This window comes from Mauremys mutica, chromosome 1 (genome assembly GCF_020497125.1).
Source record: "Mauremys mutica isolate MM-2020 ecotype Southern chromosome 1, ASM2049712v1, whole genome shotgun sequence".
Taxonomy (NCBI): domain Eukaryota; kingdom Metazoa; phylum Chordata; order Testudines; family Geoemydidae; genus Mauremys; species Mauremys mutica.
This window is the reverse complement of record NC_059072.1, coordinates 230,309,053-230,331,058: the sequence shown is the minus strand read 5'-3', so window position 1 is coordinate 230,331,058 and position 22,006 is coordinate 230,309,053. Positions and strand designations below refer to the sequence as shown.

The 22,006-nt window shown below is 42.0% G+C and overlaps 1 protein-coding gene across 2 annotated transcripts in view; it reads left to right on the top strand.

Annotated features, from left to right (window-relative positions):
* The first annotated feature begins 1,605 nt into the window (after positions 1 to 1,605).
* Positions 1,606 to 22,006, top strand: part of PRPS2 (phosphoribosyl pyrophosphate synthetase 2) — a 38,098-nt gene continuing 17,697 nt past the window's right edge. Inside the window, exons 1-3 of one of the 2 annotated variants that reach the window (XM_044981628.1) lie at positions 1,606 to 1,820; positions 18,116 to 18,299; positions 21,329 to 21,427. In XM_044981628.1, the coding sequence (XP_044837563.1) occupies positions 1,699 to 1,820; positions 18,116 to 18,299; positions 21,329 to 21,427 (405 nt within the window). In that variant the 5' untranslated portion in view covers positions 1,606 to 1,698. The remainder of the gene's footprint in view (positions 1,821 to 18,115; positions 18,300 to 21,328; positions 21,428 to 22,006) is intronic. The other variant, XM_044981548.1, reaches the window with a different exon arrangement.

Below are 22,006 nucleotides of genomic sequence, written 5' to 3'. Positions count from 1 at the left end.
ACTCAATGACTTTTCAAGCTGTTCTAGGAAATTGGCATATCTCCAATTATTACCTTTTATCTGCTCCAGTGCCAAAAGCCCAAGCTGTTTGCCCAGCACTCAGTTCACACCTTGGGCTGTCAGCTTGGAGACAAGGGCAGATGACAGCTATAAGCCCTGCTGTCAAAAAAATCCAATTTTCTGCTCAGAAACAATTATGATGGAAAATTTTTGACCAGCCCTAATATTGACACTTCATAAATATGGACTATTACAGTTTATCTTGCTCCTGCAAGCACTTTTACAGGAGCTTAACATTACTATCCATTGAAATCATGGATAGTGAAGTTAAACATTCAAGTGTTTGCAGCATTGGAGCCTCAATTTTCTCAGATTACATTGGAGGAAACTGAGGTGTTCCTGGGACTTTATTCCAAAGGCTTTTGGCTGTGTGGAATTGAAAGTAGTAAATGTAAGGGGAAAGAAAGTAGAAAGTGCTGAGTGAAAGGGAAAGCAAAGATGCATTAGATAACAAAGCCTAATATGTTTTTAAAACTACCAAAATCGATGTATAATTGAATAAAATTGTAGGTTATTCAAACTCCCAGGAAACTGACACTACCAGATTAAATTATACTATACCTGGATTTTTTTTTACATATTGTTGTTACAAGTAATACTGTAACTGAAAGATAGGCAAACACACTTTTTTCTCTTGTTTACTCTCTGCATTTTGTGCGTATAATCCCTCTGGCAGCATGGACACACAGCAGAAGGGGAGAGAGAAATACTTTTTAAAAAACAGAAAATCCGATTACAAGCCTAGAAAAACTGGCAGAGTGGTCAGGGCAGGTGCAGCACCTCAGACTACTTCAAACTTTTAATGACTAGCTTTTGAGTTGATGGCATCACTCAAAACACAAAGCTACAAGTGTGGGAGATGTCATCGCGCAAGTGGACCTCTCTCATCTGCGTGTGAAAGAGATGCATGTGGATGAGGGAGTGATGGCCCTGTCCCCTTGCATCACCAATGCAGATAAATAACAGCTCCTCTGTTCAGAGATGACAAGAAGGGGAATGATTGCACCATGGACCCCAAACTGTCTGTGTAACTACAGCGGAAGGGTTGGGCCCCAGTGATTATAATGACCCCTGGGGCCCCAAATGTCCCTTGCCAGGCCTGTACATTGCTGGCATTAGGCTGCTGCTCTCTAGCGCGCCTCATCTCTTGCCCAGCCTTTGCATGGGATTACGGTGCACTCCAGTGCCAGGGCAAAGGCTGGGCCATGTGCCGACATAAGCGGGCTGATGCTGAGATCTTGGGTTTGCATCCTCCCAGCTCCCCTCTGCTGCCCCCAGGGGCTCTCCTGGGCCCCAAGCCCCCCTGACTGTCAGCCAACCTGGCCAGCCCCTCCCCCCCCCCACAACAGCCTTCCCCCAACCGTCACGCTCATTCCAACGGTCACCATGCCCAAGCTCCCAGTCACGTGCCCCCATGGGCTGGGCCCCCGCCCCGCTCTCCCGCTCGCTTCTCCCGCCCCGCCCCGCCCCCTCCTCCCCGCGCGCAGGCAGGGGGCGGGCCCGGGGGCCGCCTGTTATTTGACCCGGAGCCCGCGCGCGCGCGCTCCCGCGCTCTCGCTCTTTCCGCCTCCGCTGGGGAACCTCGGCTCGAGCTCTGCCGCCGCCGCCGCCGCCTCCTCCTCCTCCTCCGGCGCGGCCATGCCCAACATCGTGCTCTTCAGCGGCAGCTCGCACCAGGACCTGTCCCAGCGCGTGGCCGAGCGGCTGGGCCTGGAGCTGGGCAAGGTGGTGACCAAGAAATTCAGCAACCAGGAAACCAGGTGAGGCGCGCGCGGGGGTTAATGAAGCGGGGCCGCTCGGGGGGTGGGGGCAGGGCCCGCGTTACCTGCTCCCCCCTGCGTCCCTGGTCCCGCCCCCGCGTCCGGGTTCCAGGCCAGCTCCCCAGAGCGGTGTCCGGCCCCCGCCCCCACCTCGGCCCCGGGCAGACTGACCCCGGCGTCCCCCGCCCCGCTGAGCCGGACCCTGCCTGGGTGCCGCCACCTGAGCAGTGACAGTTCGCTGCCCCTCCCCCCCACCCCGCCCCACCCCACGCGGGGGGCGGGCACCGTCTCTCGCCTCGAGCCTCCATGTGTTTCTGTGCCCACCCGACAAGCGCGTTATCCCCCCCCCCCCACCCGGCACCCCCTGAGTTGGGGCACTTAAAAACTACCGCCTAGAAGGATGAACAAAAAAGCCTTCTGGCTGGGAAGGCACCGGTGCGCTGACCAAAATCGCACCGTGGCTTAGATCTGTTACAGCATCGTGATATTTGGGGGAGGGGAGGCAGGGAGGAGAAGCCCTTGTATTTAAGAGTTGTGTGTTTTAAGCACTAAGCTTAAGAGTTGTGTGTGATGCTGTTTTGATGACACCCTCCCTCCCCCACGTTGCTGTGGTATGTGGGTGTCACCTAAACGAACATCTGTTCCTCCCCAAAAGAGCCTAGTATTTTTCGTTATTGGCTGCTGTTTTGTTTTGCCCCATTCTTAACTTTGTCTCCAAGAAGGATGCTGCTGGCCTTTCTCTATCCTCTCTTTTTAGAGGGAAGGTGTAAGAATCATCCTGCTGTCAACTAGTAGGTAAATTATCCACAGCTGTTAAATTAACAGTTGAGAGTATATGGCAGAGAATGCCCTCACTGGAGAACATCATTTTAGGCCTTGTCTACATTGCCACTTGACAGTGCTGCAACTTTCTCGCTCAGGGGTGTGGAAAAAACACCCCCCTGAGCACTGCAAATTTCAGTGCTGAAAAGTGCTAGTGTAGACAGTGCACAAGTGCTGAGAACGCGGCTACCTGCACAGGTAGCCGCGTTCTCAGCACTGGTAGCCATTCCCTTTGTGGGGGTGGGTTTTTTATATCTCTCCCAGTGCTGGTGCCGCAACTGCACAGCCATGTTAAAGCGCTTTAACATTGCTAGTAAAGACATACCTGTAGGGCTTGGCTACACTTGCAAGTTAGAGCGCATTAAAGCAGTCCCAGACGCCCTAACTCATGACCTGTCCACACTGGCAAGGCACTTAGAGTGCCTGGACTCTGCAGCAGGAGTGCTCCTGGTAATCCATCTCCACGAGAAGCATAAAGCTTGCTGTGCCTCTGCTGAAACACCCTAGCGTCAGCGTGAATGAAGTGTTGGATTACTGCGCAATGGTCGGCCTCCAGAAATGTCCCATAATACCCTTAAGTCAAGTGGCCACTTTTGTCATTGTTTTGGAACCGGCTGTAGGAATGTGGATATGCCCTTTCAAAGCTCTATTTCTGACAGCTAGCTGCTTATCTGCTCCGAGACAAGGCAAGCCATTAGTGTGGAATGTTGCTTACTGTGAGTGTGTGTAAGAGAGGGGAGGGGGGTCTGCTGCTGTCTTAACTTACAAGACAGCATGCTGACGTGCTCTCAGTTCCCCAAAAACCCTCCCTCTCTCTCCCCCCACATACACACAACGCACTCCCTGTCACCCTCCACCCCCACTCCCCCATTTGAGAAGAACATTGCAGCCACTTGCACACTGGGATAGCAACCACAATGCACTGCTCTTTGTGACATTGCAAGAACTGCTCATGTGGCCACACCAGTGCATTTGCAGCTGACAGTGTAAACACATGGCAGCGTTTTCCTTGCTGCGTTCTCCGAAGGCTGGTTTTAACTCCCAGCGCTCTACATCTACAAGTGTAGCCATGTCCTTAGACTCATGCTGTAAAGTCCTGTTGATTGATTGTATATGTAATAGTGGATTTTGTGACTATAGCTATGAGTTTGCATAGTATAGAATTCTATGAGGGACCTCAAAAGGTCATCTAGTCCAGCCCCGTTCTCTGAGGCAGGACCAAGTAAACCTAGAGAATACCTGACAGATACTTGTCCAATCTAGTCTTAAAAGGTTCAGTGATGGGGATTCCACAACCTCCCTTGGAAGCCTATTCCAGAGCTTAACTACATGCATCGTTAAGTGGGTTTTTTTGTTTTTTGTTTTTTCTTGTATACCTAACCTAAATCTTCCTTGTGGCGGATTAAGCATGTTTCTTTTTGTCCTACCTTCAGTGGGCATGGAGAACAATTGATCACCCTCCTTTGTACAACACCTCTTAATGTATTTGAAGACTGTGATCAGGTTCCCCCTCGGTCTTCTTTTCTCAAGACTAAAAATGGCCAGATCTTTTGTCATAGATCGGGTTTTCTAAACCTTTAATCATTTTTGTTGCTCTCCTTTGGACTCTCTGATTTGTACACATCTTTCCTAAAGGGTGGTGCCTGCAATTGGACATAGTACTCCAGCTGTAGCCTCACCAGTGCCAACTAGAGTGGGACAGTTATCTCTCACCTCTTAAATAAATCGCTTCTGTTAATACACCCCAGAATAGCTGTCTTGCATCATACTGTTGACTTGTATTTAATTTGTGATCCACTATAACCCCTAGATCCTTTTCAGCAGTACATCTGCCTAGCCTAGTGGTCCCCAAACTATGGGTCATACTGTCCTGGGGGGAGCATGGAGGAACATTTGGTTACGAACTGGGGACTGGTCAACCACACAGCTCTTTTGGAACCAGAAGTACGCAATCAGACAGCCCAGAAATTGGTACTGTTTTAAACATAAACTGCTAAAACAATAAAGGGAAAGGTTTTATTGTGTGTGTGGGGGGGTTGTTTTTTTAAAGATTTGACATGGTAAGGAAACTGTTTCTGTGCTTGTTTCATTTAAATTAAGATGTTTAAAAGCAGCATTTTTCTTCTGCATATTAAAGTTTCAAAGTCAATGTTCAGTTGTAAACTTTTGAAAAACAACCATAACGTTTTGTTCAGATTTACCAACAGCCTCCATTCCCAAGGTGTTCATAACTCTGAGGTTCTACTCTAACTTAATCTAGACCACACTTCCCTACTTTGCTTATGCTAATATTGTGTGGGGCTGTGTCAAAAGCCTTACTAAAATCACATCTACTTCCACTGCATCAGACGCTGTCTAAGAAAGAAATTAGGTTGGTTTGGCATATTTAGTTCCTGACAAATCCAGACTGGCTGTTCCTTCTAAGTGTATTATCTTCTAGGTTCTTACAATCTGATTGCTTGATTACTTGTTCCAGTATCTTTTCTGGTGTTGAAGTTTGACTGACTTGTCTATAATTCCCTTGGTCCTCTGTTCCCCTTTTTAAAGATAGGTACTATTTGCCCTTTTCCAGTTCTCTAGTACCTTACCTGTCCTCTGAGTTCTGGGAGATAATGGGTAACAGTTCCAAGATTGCTTTTGTTAGTTCCTTAGGTACTGCAGGATGAATGTCATCAGGCCCTGCTGACTTTAATATATCTAACTTACCTAAATATTCTTTAACCTGTTCTTTCACTATTTTGGCTTGCATTCCTTCCCCCCTTGTTGTTAATATTGTGTTGAGTATCTGGCCACTATTCACCTTTTCTAGTAAAGTTTGAAGCAAAATAGGCATTAAACTCATCAATTTTCTTGATGTCATCGGTTAACTCTCCTCCGCTGCTAATAAGGGGGCCTACATTTTCATTCATCTTTCTCTTGCTCCTAATTTATTTAATAAGCTTTTTTTTATTGCCTTTTTTGTTCCTTGCAGAGACTAACTCATTTTGTGCCTTAGCCTTTCTGATTTTGTCCATACATGCCTTTGTACTCCTTGGCAATTTGTCCATGTTTTCACTTTTTGTAGGATTGCTTTTTGATTTTCAGATAGTTAGAGCTCCTGTTGTAACAATATTGGCCACTTACTATTATTCTTTTTTCCTTTGCAACAAGATAGTTTTCAGTTGTTCCTTTAATATTGTCATTCTGAGAAACTGCCAGCTCTCCTGAACTCCTTCTTCGCTTAGATTTTCTTCCCATGAGACCTTACCTACCAGTTCTGAGTCTGCTTTGTATAAACCAGAAGGTTCCCTTTCTAAAATGATCATGGGGAAAAGGGAACACTGCTTTCTCATTTTGTATAAACAAAACCTAAATTGTACCAGAAGCATATCTCTGAGACTTATTGTATATAACTGTAATCCTCTTTCTGTATCAGGTTTTTTTTTTAAGATTGCTAAAATGTGTAACTAAGTAAATGTGCATTGTTACGGAACACATTACACAGAAGTCAATAATTAACCAATTGACTCAATATTAAAGTACTCAATCGTCTCCCATAAAAGAACCTCAGACTCTTTTCACACAACACTTAGACAAAAACCTGTGTAAATAGATAAGCCTTGCTCTCAAGGTCAACTAACTGGTGTTCAGCTATGGGAGAAAGTCCCAGGGAAGAAAGACCTTAACTATAAACTTATTGCTGCTGTTTAGTTGACAGTCTTCTAAAAAATATGTGCATACATGCTTTTGTGTGCAGGTCAACTGATATGCATATGTAACCCCTGACTTGCAATGTATGCACCTACAAGCATATGAAAATCATACTGCCTATACAATCTGAAAAAAATGGCCCCCAAATATTTGGTCTTGCTGAGAACCACTGTTAGAGCTCTGCTTGCAGGATAGAATATGGGTACACAGGCACACTAATTTTTTTTAGATATCTTAATAGAAAATACACACAAGGTAGCCAAAACCCAGTCTTTAGAGTTTTGTATTTCAATGCTAACAATTTGGATTGTATCCAGAAATTAATATTATCTGAGCGCTGAAGGAGACACTGTGTGGCAATCACATTATGTACTCCATGAAATTTCTAAAAGGTCTGAATGTATAGCTCCCAAGTAGAGTACATTGTAATAGTTCAATACAGAGGTGACTACAAAGAGGACTAAAGGAGAGGTGGGTAGTTGGGAAGATGTGTGGTAAAAAGACTGTTTATAGTTGAAACATACACATTCAACTTCTGTGGAGAACATCAGTGTGTTGAACTGAAATTTTAATCTAAAAACCAAAGGAAGCATTTTCACATACTAGAAAAAAGTGGGCACAGTGTTTCTTTAGGAAACTCCTGTGAAAGTGAAAAGGGATCTTCAGCCTAATTTCGATGACATAATCAAGTAAGGTTCAGAAGTGAATATAATGATTTAGAAGATAAATAACCTGAATTTGGTTAATATCTATGCTATAGATATAGGTGACACAAGCTCCTTTGAGGTTACCTATTCTGTTTAGGTGTAAGGATCAAACATCTTTGAAGGTGAATGCTCTGTGGTTCTTGATCAGCTTGTTGTTAAATCTGAATTCCAAGACAACAGGAGGTACAAGAACAGCTCCTGACCTAAACTGAGCTTTGAGATTTTTGTAATGTTAAACTTTTAGTTTCTATGCTGCACCTCTTATCCCCACATATGAAGATATCAGGTATTGAAATGAAAAAGTGTTATCGAATGAGATCTGGATGACAGACCTCTATGATAATGATACTGTGTACTTAATTTGGGATTTTAGTGTTTGTTCTCCATTGCCAGGGTTGTTTTGAATTAACAACCTCATTTTCAAAAAATAACTATTCAAAATGTAGAAAATGAGCTACACATTTATTTTAAAATGTAGAATTGTTTCATCACATCACCTACCCTCTCAAAAACCAGTAAGGACTATTTAAAAAAAAAATCACTGGCAAAAAACACTACATCAATAATTGAACTTGATCAGGTGATGGTTGGGTCTGGGAGTTGAGTTGTGGGTTCTGTAAGAGTGGTAAGTGTGCTGTGGGTAACCAAAACATTAATATATTGCATTCATAAAATGATTTTAAATTTATACATACATATTCCATATTAAAATATAGGTGATAAGACTATCTGGTTTTGAAGATCCTATAGATACACACAGAATTATTTAAAGAAGATTAAGATTTCAGAGTTAAGCATTCAGCAGTTAGGAAATGCCATAATTAAGGTTGCCTGGCTCATGCAATCATGTAATTAATGACTGTATCATAATGCACAAGGGGACAGATTTTTAAGGCTGTACAATCATGAAAGCTGGAGGAGGGCACCCCTGCCACTAAGTGTGGGGCTTGGCCACAGGAAGGTCCAGTGTCAAAATGTGCCTAAAATCCTGGATTGCCTTAATTTGGGCCTGTAAATATGTAAGAATACTTGGAGTGGTGATGAAACAGAAGCCTTGCATATGGAAAAGAAGTGTGTAGTGAAATATGAGCACTCCATTTTTGAGGGCTTTCTTTGCAGTTGTAATGGCTAGAGACTTTATTTTTTTTTAAAAAGTGAAGAACAGATGAGGTCTCTCTGCTTTCCCCTCCCCCAAGCCAACTAATTTCCCATGAAGGCATGCCCCATACTTTGGGAAACACTGGATTGGAGCACAAGTCAAAAGCTTCTATTTCTGAATCTGCACCAAATGTCTGAACATTTGTGCCTGAAATTACTCATCTGGAAAATTGAACTAAAATAATAAATTGTGGGTATATCAAAATATTATCATTTGTAAAATGAGTAAGATTCTCAGAAGGATACAAAAGGCAAGATTTTAAAGGTATTAGGTGCCTTGTGAGATTTTTTTCAAAAGCACCTAAGGTGCCTAACTCCCATTAATTTAAATGGGAGTAAGGCACCTACTTGCCTTGAATGACTTTGTACTCTGTGCCATTTTCAAAAGTGAACTAGGCACTTAAGAGCCTGATTCTCATTGGGGATTTGGACTCCAGATTGCCTAAGTCACTCTTGAAGTAGAACCTAAACACTTCTGAAAATGTTACCTTAGTTTTGTTTTTACCGGTAATTAAAAACTTTTTAATTATGTGACTTAAGGTGGATCCTATGATTGGACCTATAAGGCCTGTACTTCAATCTGTCTTCAAATATTTCCATCTCCCATTTTTTTTCCTGTTCTACCACAGGCTTCTTCTACATTTTAACATTTTGATTAAAATTCCCCATCAATGTTAATGCTTCTTGGAACATACAGTGTGTCAGAATATTTCAGATGGCTCCCTGATTTTGAGTTTCCTTGAGTAATGATTGCATGCTTGAGCCCTTCGACTAATACGGCCCTGCACAACATACAGCCCTCAGGCCACATGTGGCCCACGTGGGCTCACTGTGTGGCCCGCGGGGGGTGAGTAGGCAAGCGGCAGAGTGGGACAAGCCAATGGCTGTCTGGCCGACCGGGGTAGTGAAGAGGCCAGTGGTGGGCTGGGGAGTGAGGGTGAGGCAGCGGCAGGGGGCAGCGGCAGAAGGTAAGAGGCCGGCGGCGGGGGAAGCTATTCGGTGGCTGACCTGTTCTACTGATCTTGTGTCTCATAAAAATTGGTTCTTTTTGCTGCTTTTCTATGGGCTGTGGGTTGTCCCAATGCTGCAAGGAGAGTGTTTCCCAAAGGAAGCTGCTTGCTTCTAACCCCCAAGGCCATCAGTATGTCTGCTCTTCTCTAGTCATCCCACTTGATGAGTTTGATTTTCCTTGGTCTGGCTCCCATCCCCTCTCCAAGGGTTGCAGCTGTCTTGAGGTGCTGCCTTCCACGCCTTCCTCATTCACACCTCATTCATTCAACAGGGCAATTGATTACAAAGTGGGGGGAAGATCTTATTCTACTTCTAGCAAAAAGACATTTTTCTTTTACCTTAATTATACTATTGTAGGGGCCCGCTATAATGTATTACCAAGGTTCAATAGTGCTGTTTTGGCGGGGCAGTGCACGGGGGTGTTTCCGGGGGACTGCGCAGCGCTGGGGGGGGGGGTGTTTTGGAGTGGGGGGTTGGCCCTCAGCTGTTTTCTTTGGAGTAATATGGCCCTTGCAGCTTTGAGTTGTGCAGGCCTGGACTAATACAAGAGATGTGTGTAAGGATGGTCCACAAGCCTTAACTTGTAGTTCCATTGAAGTTATGGTGAAGTTTGCAGTGAGTAAAGTTAAACATGGCACAAGTCTTTGCAGTATTGTGGTCTAGGAGAACACTGAAAATTTATTCTTGTGCCTACTTGTTACAAGTAGTTGTAGAAAATTGCATACTCTACTCCTGGGGAAACACTGTGCCATGCATGCACACAGAATTCATGTCCCCACAATTTCTTTGCTTCCCCACAGAAAAATGGGGAAGTAAAGAAATCTGTGGGGCACACATACATCTTCCCCAGCAGCCCGAGTGCATCTGTTCGAGCACTTGGAGCAGCTGGCGGAGATGTAAATCAGCATGGAGGAGACATCAGACGTCCCTTTTGCTGGCTATTGTGGCGTGCTGGATGTGGAGGGATAGGGCTTCAGGTTGTTCGGAGGTAAGCGCGATGCAGGCTTTGTCCCCTCATATCAGAAAATGTAGCAGCCTGCCTGCATATTTGTTAATGTTTCTATTGCTAGTGAATTGTTCCCATTCTTAGTCAGTTCCTCCAGGAGCATAAAACACATGTAAAATTTTTAAGGCTTCTTTACATTGCCAGAGTGATGTAAAGGAGCCTTATTGTAAATGACAGTAAGGGAGTCCTCAGCTAGTAAGATCTGTGTGCTTTCTCGCTTTTGTCCTGTGCCACAGTGGGACAGTGGCGTTAGATTACAGCTCAGGATCTATTTTACTTACCTTATCTATATTACTTCTAAATATTGCCAAACTGGCCTTGACTTGTGAAAATGCTGTCTCAAACTCTGCAGATGCAGAGAGAAGTTTTTCACTGTACAAATTGATCCTTTCTGCCAGAAGGAAATTACTAAGTGAGGAAAAACTTGAAAGCTTAGTTTTCTGTACTATAATTTAAATGAAAATACAGGATTATCACTGGAATGCAGGCTATTGGTTACCAAGTATTTGTAACTTAATTTTCATGTGCTTAGGAAATGCTGAATAGTTATTGTGGCTTTTTTCTGTATTGTAGATTAAATAAACTATCAAAATAATTGAATCTGGTGTGATTAAAAATTCTGCGTACTTTGTCAAAATAATGCAATATAATTTTTTGGTGCAGAAATTGACCAGGAGTAATAATCTAAAGTGCCACAAGTGCTACAATTTCTAAGCAAATGGGTGAAGCATAAAGCTGCATCTAGCAGTTTGGTTGGTTAGTGGGGTTTTTGTTTTTAAACCTACTATAAAAGATCACTAAGGTAAAATTACTACTCAGTGAGAGTCAACAGAATCTCTTTGTGAGTAGTTTAGGTAAACTGAGCATTACCAAATAGTTGAATTTGATTAAACTACGCAAAACAAACATAGTTGTAATGTTAGTGCAAAGGCATGGATCTTACCCCTTCTCTACATCCTCACTAAATTACATTGTGTAAACATAAACAATCCAAAATAGATTACCGTATATACTCGTTCATAAACCAAATTTTTTTAGTAAAAAAGAGAAGCACCAGAGAAGTGGGTCGGCTTATGAACTGGTATAGAGGTGGGACACAGTCCGTCCCCCTACCCCCCCCAACAGAGGGGGCAAGGAGAGGCAGCAAAGCCAGCAGAGGCAGAAGGGAAGACCCGGTGCCAGTGTCTCTCCACTTATGGCCATGCTGCTCTCCCCCCAGCTTCCGAAGGGCTGGCAGGCTGCAGTCATGCCGCTTGGACCTGCCCCCCAGAGCAGGCTGTGGCTGCACCACCTGGCCTGCTGGAGGACGCTGCGGCTGTGCCACCCGGCCCAGCCCACTGGAGCAGGCTGTGGCCGCACTGCCCAGCCTGCCGGAGCAGTTCCAGCCAGGTCAGAGACATCTGGGGAGAGCCACGGGAGGATAAGGTGGGAAGAGATGTGATGGGGAGAGTGTGGGGGTCCCAGGCTAGGGGTGGGGTCTTGTAGGGGGTGTCCATCCTTTGTGGGGGTCGGCTTATAAACGAACACGATTATGATTGAGTATATATGTGGCTCGTGAGCCAGTTTGGCCACCTCTGAATTAGATGATCACTAAGTGCTATGAAAACATTAATTTCAGCCTGATTTCAGCCTAATATCTTTGTGTGCACATTGCTGCAGAGATTTGCAAACACATGACCTAACAGCTCACACTTGTGCCTACAAAATAGGTGTGTAGTTCTGAGGTGAAAAACATGGCCTCAAATCTCTATACGCTGAGAGTGAAGGGAACATTATTCTCCTTTTCCAGGTTAGTAGGCTTAAAGGTTGTGGCTAGCTCAAGGACATTAGTAAGCAACAGTCATTGGTATATTGAAAAAGAGAATGCAGGCAAAGTGGCTCCCAGTGCTATGCTCTAATCCAGGGGTTCTCAAACTTTCGTTGCGCCATGACCCCTTTCTGACAACAAAATTACATCATCACCTCAGGAGGGGGGACTGAAGCCTGAGCCCGCCCGCTCCCCAGCTCCGCAGGCAGGCTGGGACAAAGCCCAAGAGCTTCAGCCTCAGGCAGAGGGCCTGTAATCTGAGCCCCACTGCCTAGGGCTGAAGCCTTCGGGCTTTGGCCCTGCATGGAGGGGCTCAGGCTTCTGCCCTGGGCCCCAGCAAATCTAAGCCAGTCCTGGTGACCCTATTAAAATGGGGTTACAACTCACTTTGGGTCCTGACCCGCAGTTTGAGAACCACTGCTCTAATCACTAGAATATACTTCTCCCAAAGGTATATACATACAGAATGCATAAGCTACATTATTGGTTCTATTTTAATTAAGTATTTTAGTAATGGCTATAAAGAAAGTTAAAAATGTTACAACGAACTGTCTTCTACATGTAGTAAAAATGAATACACTTCATTTAACAAACTTTCCCCAACTACATAACTATTCACAAATTATTGATTACTTGTTGTAAGTACTACAATCTTTTATTTCTTTCTTCCACTAAACCTTTCTCTCTGTCATTCTGAGGCTATTTCTCAGCTTTGACAGTATCTCCTTTTTACATTTCACTTATTCCTTCTCTTTCCCTTGTGTAATAGTTCTCCTGATGGGTATAAAAAGTCTTTAACTTTAAAGATTTTGTTCAGAAGAAATGTTACAGGGCTCTTGCACATGGTGATATTATGAACCATTTTCCTAATCTCCTTCAGACCTATCCCAAAGTTCTTGCGTGCTAGGGCAACATGTGTTTACTGAGAGGTTGAGAGAAGTCCACTTTAGGGTTAGATTAGTAGGGTCAGCACAAATAATGTTTGTTTTGATTTTAATTGCGCTTGGATATTCGAATATTTGATGCAAGTGTGTCACTGTCCCTGCCTAAACTGATGCCCCCATGTGCTAACATGAAATTAATTTTTATTATAGGTGGGGCCGGTAGCATCACCTATCATTAAGGTTACTTGACACGTCCCATTATAAGGCGTGGTCTTCAGTTGCTTATAACTTTGTCAGACTTCAACCATTTGGGCTGAAATTGGGTGTCTGCCTTCGGGTGAACTTTTTTTTTGTTTTGTTTTTGTTTTTAAATTTCAATCAAAACGAACGGTTTTGAGAATTAGGCTAGGAAAAAAATATTGTTTTGTCTGTTATAAAATTCTGGCAACTTTTTCTTTGAACAGTTCTGGTGCCCCCATGTTTTGGCACAGGCACTTGAAATTTGCACTGGCCTCTCTCAGGGATGTGCCTTACCCATCCCTATGAAAATTCTCCCAAATATTTGACCACGTTATAAGCCTTTGAAAATTCTCAGTTTGCATATGATCAATAGAGACTTGGTAGAGCTTAACAGCTAATCTCCAAAGATTCCATCTTCACTGAGTGTGTTTAAGCTTCTCATAGCTATTAGTGTTGACCAGAGTTCATGGGTCATGCCTGCAGAGTGGAATTGCATGAACCTACTTCCTCAGGGCTACAGGAGTGAAGCCAGACCTTCCCTGTAATGGGTGCTCTGGGTTGGGACCGGGGACTGGAATTGACAGCAGAAAGCGTCTGTCTCCTTTACTGTCAATCACCCCTCCCACCTGCTGGTGCCCAGGTAGCCTGGAGGAGGACGTAATCAATCAAATGCAAAGGGGACAAAAGCTGGACCAGAAGGGAGAGAAAGGAGTAGTTTAGGGAAAGGAGTCTGGTGAGACTGGGACTGGAGAGTGGGGGGGAAGATCTTGGGGTATGGGGGAGTCTGGGACTGGGTTGGGAAACCTGAATTGTGGAGACTGGGATTGGGTAGGCAAGGAGAATGGGACTGGGATGAGGAGTCAGGGGTGAAGAAGAGACAAGACACAGGGACAGATGGAGGGGATGGGTGGAACTAGTCAAGCTTTGTGGGGGAGGGAACAGGCTGACGAGTCTAGAATAGAACCCAAGATTCTGCAGTCACACTGGTCCTCAGCTGTCACCAAATATCTGTGAAACCCACTGACTCATCTGCCTCTAATGCTGGTCCGCATAGAAGATGACAACCTACCATTGCTATCAGTTAGTCTGTTAACTCAAGTGACAGAGGCCTGTAGTGGATCTAAATGTTGTAGTCCAATCTGGACATCAGTATGATGGCCCCTGATGGGATTTCCATTTTACCATTTTGCCTCTTTTAAAAACTTAGGAAATGGCACACCAAACAGCAATGTTAAAAGAACATTAAGTTTGCAGAGTCAAGCACACACAAGTTAGAAAATTCAAGAATTAAGGTTTCCTGTGCATTCCTATTTCAGACCTGAAGTGCCTATGCATTATGCTGCAGTCTTTAATTACATGATCACTTGCTATTTTTTCCACAGGACGCTTGCTTCTTTTAGTGTGCAGAATGGGGTCACACACTGAACAGTGAGGAGAAAACAAAATATTCAATAGATACTCATTAAGTGAGCATAGTCCATTCCGTTTGTAATGTTTGTTCAGGTGTGTATACATGCAATACAAGGTGTACCTATCCTTCCTATAAGTGCTTCATGACACATGTAAAAAAAATAACTACAGTATACTCTCACTATAATAAACCTGTTGAGAGCCAAGCCTTTTGTCCATTATTGCCAGGGGGTCGTTATAGCAAAGGGACCGTCAAAACGAGAACAATAAACTGCTAGAGTAAGTTAATGAAATCACTTTGGATAAAGGTGTTAGCTAAATTAATTAATAAAATAACTACTTGTGACACGAATCCTGTACTGTGTTAATTTATTGAAGAACACAGTACAAAAAACTACAAATCCCAAATTGAAACGGAACATTCAAAACCAGTTGAACATGAAAAATTTAAAAGCGCATCACCACGTTTTCAGTTTAATTAAAAAAATAAAAATTCTAAACATAAAGTCTGTTCTAAAAGAGAATATTTCATCAATTTTGCCATGCTGGTTGCATGGAAGCTCTATGAGCCAACATCAGCATTTGACAAGAGTTGTAAGATGTTTATTGCCTCAACATCCTTTATTTCCATCCATGCAATAGCAGTCTGTAACCCCTGTACTCAGATGCAAATGGGGCAGGGAGTGCTGATTCATCTGTTTCCTTAATTTGATTTTCCTGGGCATTTGACATCTTTAACACTTTGCAATGATGTCTTCATCTGTCAGCATGGTGATCACTGCACACTTATCTACATGAAGCCATTCACTACAGCTTCAGGATCCTCTACTCCAGTGGCTCTGAACCAGGAGTACGTGTACCTCTGGGAGTACACAGGGGTCTTCCAGAGGGACATCAACTCATTTAGATATTTGTCTAGTTTTACAACAGGCTACATAAAAAGCACTAGTGAAGTCAGTACAAACTAAAATTTCATACAGTTACTTGCTTATAGTGCTCTATATACTATACACTGAAATGCAAGTGTAATATTTATATGGCAATTGATTTCTTATGATAAAGTAAGCAATTTTTCAGTAATAGTGTGCTGTGACAATTTTGTACTTTTATTTCTGATTTTGTAAGCAAGAAGTTTAAGTGAGGTGGAAACTTGGGGTATGCAAGACAAATCAGTCCAGAAAGGGGTTCAGTAGTCTGGAAAAGTTGAGAGCCACTGCTCTACTCCATCCAGCAAATGAAAGCATCCAGACATCCAACAGAAGTTAGTCATTGTTGTCGTTTTCCAGTTGTGCATGCATGTTCAACATCCTGTACTGTACTGTAGTTGGGATCCAGGTACAGGTTTGTTATAGAATAGGATTTGTAATTATGAATTATGATATGGTGAGGTGTATCCTCTACAATCCTCATAATTATAATGCATCTGAAAATTATAGTTATGATTTTATGGTCTCCCATGAGGGTCATCCTTGTTCCTTGCAGCTACAGGGCCAGCCTGAAGGGTGGTGAACTAGGACTAGGGTGAGTTCCCAAGCTATGGGACTCTCATGAAACCATGCCTGCTCCCTCTAGTCTCTTCTGAGCAGGGCTCCAGCTCCTGCTGATTGCATTGTGGCAATGTGGCTAGGACATTTGAAGCTTTATAAATCTGACTGTCTGATTGGGTTATGAACCCAAATATAGACATGGATTTAAATGGGCTGATAGTATTACCATGCAGGAAGTACTTTTTCTAAGACAAGAATAGTATGTTGTGTATGCTTAAGGAAGAGAAAGAGACAAGGTGTTGAGCAAATTTTTTTATTTTTTTTTATTTTTAAATTAGACCATCTTCTGTAAATGAGACACAAACTTTCGAGCTTCCACAGAGCTGCTCTTCAGGTTTAGGAAATATACTCAGTCACACTTTACAGCGCTGCAACTTTCTTGCTCAGGGGTGTGAAAAAACACCCCCCTGAGCGCAGCAAGTTACAGAGCTGTAAAGCACCAGTGTAAACAGTGCCCCAGCGCTGGGAGCTAATCTCCACGGGGAGGTGGAGTACCTGCAGTGCTGGGAGAGCTCTCTCCCAGCGCTGGTGCAGCGACCACACTTGCACTTCAAAGCACTGTACAGCTGCAAGTGTAGCCATACCCTCAGTCACACTGAGGAAGAGCTCTGTGTAAGCTCTACAGCTTCTCTCTCTTTCTCTCTCTCTCCAACAGAAGTTGATCCAATAAAAAATATTACCTCACCCACCTTTTCTCTCATATCCTGGGATTGACATGACTACACTAACACTGTATTAAGTTAGTTTAATGTCTGTGATTAGTACCATGCAGAAGGTCTCGGTTTGGTTCAAGAGTTTGATTTCTTGCCCTTTAGGCCTGTAGGGAGCAAAAATATTGTAGTGCTCCATGCTCAGCCTATTGCATTTTTTTAAATTTGCTTTGCCCTTTTAAATCAGTTTTAGCTTTACATTCTGTGGTAGGGGATGTCAGTACATTGCATGCTGCAGTTTCTTGGGAAGCATGAGGCATTAATTTTGTGGCAAAACTGAACATTGTAAATCTGTGGAAGAAGGGAGAGTAAAATAAAGGGAACCTCTTACATTCCAGTGTAGAGAAACAAAGGAAGCAAACTCAGTTTAAAAAAAAAAAAGCAGGCTGTTTAAGTATTTTGAATTATGAGCTGAAGTAAAAACTGCTTTTCACGTGCATTTGAAAATAGTGTCAGTTTCTTGATCTGAATAATGTTTTTTAGTGTGGAGGAAAAAATTCATTGCCTCTAGACAGCTTCATAAAAACAAATATTTTCTCTAACTAAAGAAACAAATAACGGAGTCGAGTGATGAAATAACGCTAATCTATATTGTTGATGTTTTAATGGCTTGTGATCTTTTGATGCTCCAAGCCTCCTTTGGAGATAGCAAGGAGACCATGTAAAACAAGTTAAGATTTTCTTTTCAGTGTCTACATTACCAGTTATGTCGGCATAATTTATGTCACTTAGGTTGGTGTAACTTCTGTCGCTCAGGGGGGTGGCTTATTCATACCCCTAAGTGCCAGTGTGAACAGTGCTATGTCAGATGAAGAACTTCTCCCGCTGACATAGCTACTGCTGCTCGTTGGGGTTGGCTTAATTAAGTCAATGGTAGAGCTCTATCTTGTTGTCTTAGAGCAGCTACACTAGAGAGCTTATAGCGGTGCAGCTGCATCGGTGCTGCTGTGCCACTATAAACTCTCTAGTGTAGCCATAGCCTCAGTGTTAGACTGAATGAGAGTGGCTTCTGTTCTTTATCAACAATAATTTTATGCAGCTTGGTATAAACCTTTCAGGTGGTGCATTTAGAGTAAAATAGCAAAGTTTTTTGATTTTTTTGCAATATACATAGTAAAATGTACTGTGTGCGCTAAATGAACAATCATATCTACACATACTGGACTATTAGAACTACTGAGAACTGTTATTAGTTTTCTTTTTAAAAATCCATTTCATGAACTCAGAATTGTTTGATCCTATAATTATTTCTTCTGTTTAAGTACTTTAAATAATTCATTGGCCTAACCTTACTCTTTTTCAGTGTAGAGATTGGTGAAAGTGTGAGAGGGGAAGATGTGTACATCATCCAGAGTGGCTGTGGAGAAATCAATGATAACTTGATGGAACTTCTAATAATGATCAATGCTTGCAAGATTGCATCATCGTCCAGAGTGACTGCAGTAATTCCATGTTTTCCATATGCCAGGCAAGATAAGAAAGACAAGGTAGGTGAGGTGTGTTGAATTACAAAGCCAATATCAAACTACACTCGAATTTCTTTCCCATTTGTCCCAATCAAAATTTTTTAAGATAATCAATACACTTTTGTAAATGCTTCTAGGAGACTGACAAGACTTGTTTACATTACCAATATTTGCCTTTCTCAAAAATTATTATATAATCCTTGAAGGACTGTTGGTAACCAAAATGAATAAGACAAGCTATTCAGTTATTTATATTTTGATAGACAATTTCAGCTAGCAGTCTGTTCACAGGTGCAGGTTTTGTGTGTGTTTTCAGTCTTCTGTTTTGGAAAACTCCTACAATAAGTTAACTTCAGTTTTGAGGGCTATATTGTTTTGGAGAGTGTCTGTCTATAATTCAACACTTCTGTACATTAAAAGAGAAGGGTACACCCTTTCTAAACTAATTCAGTTGTTACATTTAATAAATACTTAAACATAGTCTATATTTTATTAAACATGAAATAGAGGTCATAGAGATGTAGGAAAAGAGAAGTTAATAGAAGTGAAGAACAACCACTAGAGTGAGAAAACTGAAGTGCTCTAACCATTCTTCAGGCAGCTGGTGGAGGTGGGAATGGGAGCCTCAGATAGATAGCTACCCCTTTTTCTGTATAATCTAATAGTAAAACATTCCATTAACATCCTTGCAGGGGAAGGAACAGTCATTGGTTATGCTAGGTTAACTAAACTGTTTGTCTGGAAAACTCTTCAGTCATGTTGTTAGATATTTAGTTATTTATTTTGTGTAGGACATGGTATTAATCCTGTAAGATAATTTGTTAAAAGTAAACTGATATTTTCAAGTTAAACACGTACTTGGATGTTCTGGATCTGCGCTCCCTAATATCTAACTTAAATCTTCCTTGTTGCAAATTAAGCCCATTACTATTAGTTCTACCTTCACTGGGCATGGAGAACAATTGATCACCGACCTCTTTATAAAAGTCCTCAATTTGTTTGAAGACTGTGATCAGGTCCCCCCTCAGTCTTCTTTTCTCCAGACTAAAAATGCATAGTTTTTAACCTTTTCCTCATTGGTCAAGGTTTCTAAATCTAAATCAAGGTTGTTATTGTGCTCTCCTGTGGATTCTCTCTCCAGTTTGTCCACATGTTTACTAAAGTTAGCACCCAGAACTGTTAGCACCCACTCCACCTCCCCTATGGCAACTACCTCTTCTTCCCCCTTCCTTCCCATGGATGCCTACATTCTTCTTACGTTGGAGAGAAGTTGTATACTAAGGCTTTGGCTAAACTTACACTTCAAAGCGCTGCCGCTAAGTGTAGTCAAAGCACCAGCGCTGGGAGAAAGCTCTCCCAGCACTGTCCGTACTCCACCTCCCTGTGGGGAATAACGGACAGCGCTGGGAGCGCGGCTCCCAGCGCTGGGGCTTTGACTACACTGGCGCTTTGTAGCGCCGCAATTTGCAGCGCTGCAGAGGGTGTGTTTTCACACCCTGCTGCAGCGCTGCAAATTTGTAAGTGTAGCCAAGCCCATAGTCTAAGAATCAAATCCCACAAGGTATTGGTGTTGCAGGTGTTTACCAGTCCTCAGAATTTAGTGCAATGTCACTAAAAAAACAAACCTGTATGACAGTGGTACTAGTATATAAAAGAGAAAATAATCAGAACTGGGTTAATTTTTTGAAATTTTAATCAACTTTGTAATTAAAACAGTTGGGAATACTTGCCGTTTTGTCTCCTTTTCCTCTACTTGCTATAGAGGTAGACAAAGTTTTGAGGGTGAGAAGTTGTGGCTAATTTTTTTTTATTTGGGGTGGGTGGGAGGGAGAGGCTGAATTTTCCCTTTTTAATATCACCCCTAAGTAAGATATAATTCTTCTATATAGGCATGTAAATTAGTAAAATAAATAATGTTAAGTATTGTGATCATGTAACTAAAGAGTGTATTTAGGTTTGGTTTAAGACTTTGTGTACCATCTTGAGTGCTTCCTAATGCCAGTGCAATGTTTCAGAAAGTATTAAATGCCATGCTTAACATTTCAAAAAAAAGTTTCTAAATAATTTTGCCAATAGTAATGCATGTAAAAACTTTTTTTTAAAACTTGAAATATTTTGATTATGTAAGGAAGAAATTGGGAAGTTAAGTAATGGCAAATGTATTAAATATTGCAGCTTAAAATAAAATTTAGCATTGGAAGAAAAGCTAACAATGACTTTAGATGCATTGAAACTTGAAATAAGCAGCGAGCAAGAAGTAGATCGGGGTAAGCAACCTATGGCACGGGTGCCGAAGGCGGCACACAAGCTGATTTTCAGTGGCACTCACACTGCCCGGGTCCTGGCCACCAGTCTGGGGGGCTCTGCATTTTAATTTAATTTTAAGTGAAGCTTCTTAAACATTTTAAAAGCCTTATTTACTTTACATACAACAATAGTTTAGTTATATATTATAAACTTCTAGAAAGAGACCTTCTAAAAACATTAAAGTGTATTACTGGCACACGAAACCTTAAATCAGAGTGAATAACTGAAGATTTGGCACAGCACTTCTAAAAGGTTGCCGACCCCTGAAGTAGAGCTTTCTCTTCAGGTTAAATAATGAATGTGTTCTCCGCCTTACATTGCTGATTTATAGTTCTTCCCCCATCCCCTTCCCTTTCCCTGATTTACCAGGAAATAAGTAGAATGAGCAAACCTAATTAATTTAAACAACATTCAGAAGTAATATGATCTATCTGGGTCTCATGGCCATCTCAGATACATTTCTTGGATATGAGGAATTCTTCAAATAGAAAAAACCCATATTTTCATTTTTCGGTACCCATTTTGTCATTTGTCCCATTTCTTGATTCCATTTATCTACTTTGTTTTTCCATAACATCAATATGTTTTTGTTTTGCTCTATCTGAGATTAAGAAACAATATCAGGTTGGGATATTACACATTTAGAGATTTCAATTTACATCTTCTGTATCTAATAATATGTCTTTTAAATTTAATTTGACTCTCTCTTTTTACAATTTTGTAAAACATGGCTTGTTCCTCAGAGTCGTGCTCCAATCTCTGCAAAACTTGTTGCCAATATGCTGTCTGTTGCTGGGGCTGACCACATCATCACCATGGATTTGCATGCTTCTCAGATACAGGTAATTACAAGCTCTTGTTGACTGCAGCTAGGAGTTTCCCTATTGTGTTAATGTGATAGGTTAACTCCTTGCCAGACCACATTCCTTTTTGTGCTTTTTCTCACAGCTGTGAGAGAGAGGCTATTCTGATGCTCCAGGGAGAAGGAAAACTGTCCCAAAGATTATTTAAATATACATAGTTTTAACGCAGAATTTAAGAGAAACAAACCTTGCTTCTGGACAGAGACCAGGCCTTACTTAAGTAGCTGACTTGCTAATATTAATATCATTCATATTTCTAAATCTAAGGGGTTTGATAGAATTGGGTAAAAGTTCAAAGTGTACTAGAACCCCCAGCACATACAGTACACAGGCAGGCTTCTATTTATAGTATTTCATAAGTATTTAGTACAACTAAAGTATTTTGCTAATATAATGGGGGTTTCTAATCCTGTATACTAATTGATGAGTGTTAATTGAATGTAACAGTAAGATATGAAGCTTTCTTCACTTCTTTTTTTGTGAATTATGTGTTAATGAAAGTGAAGAGTTGATAGCTTTAGGTAGAACCAGACATGCACACAGGGTCCCTGCACACAG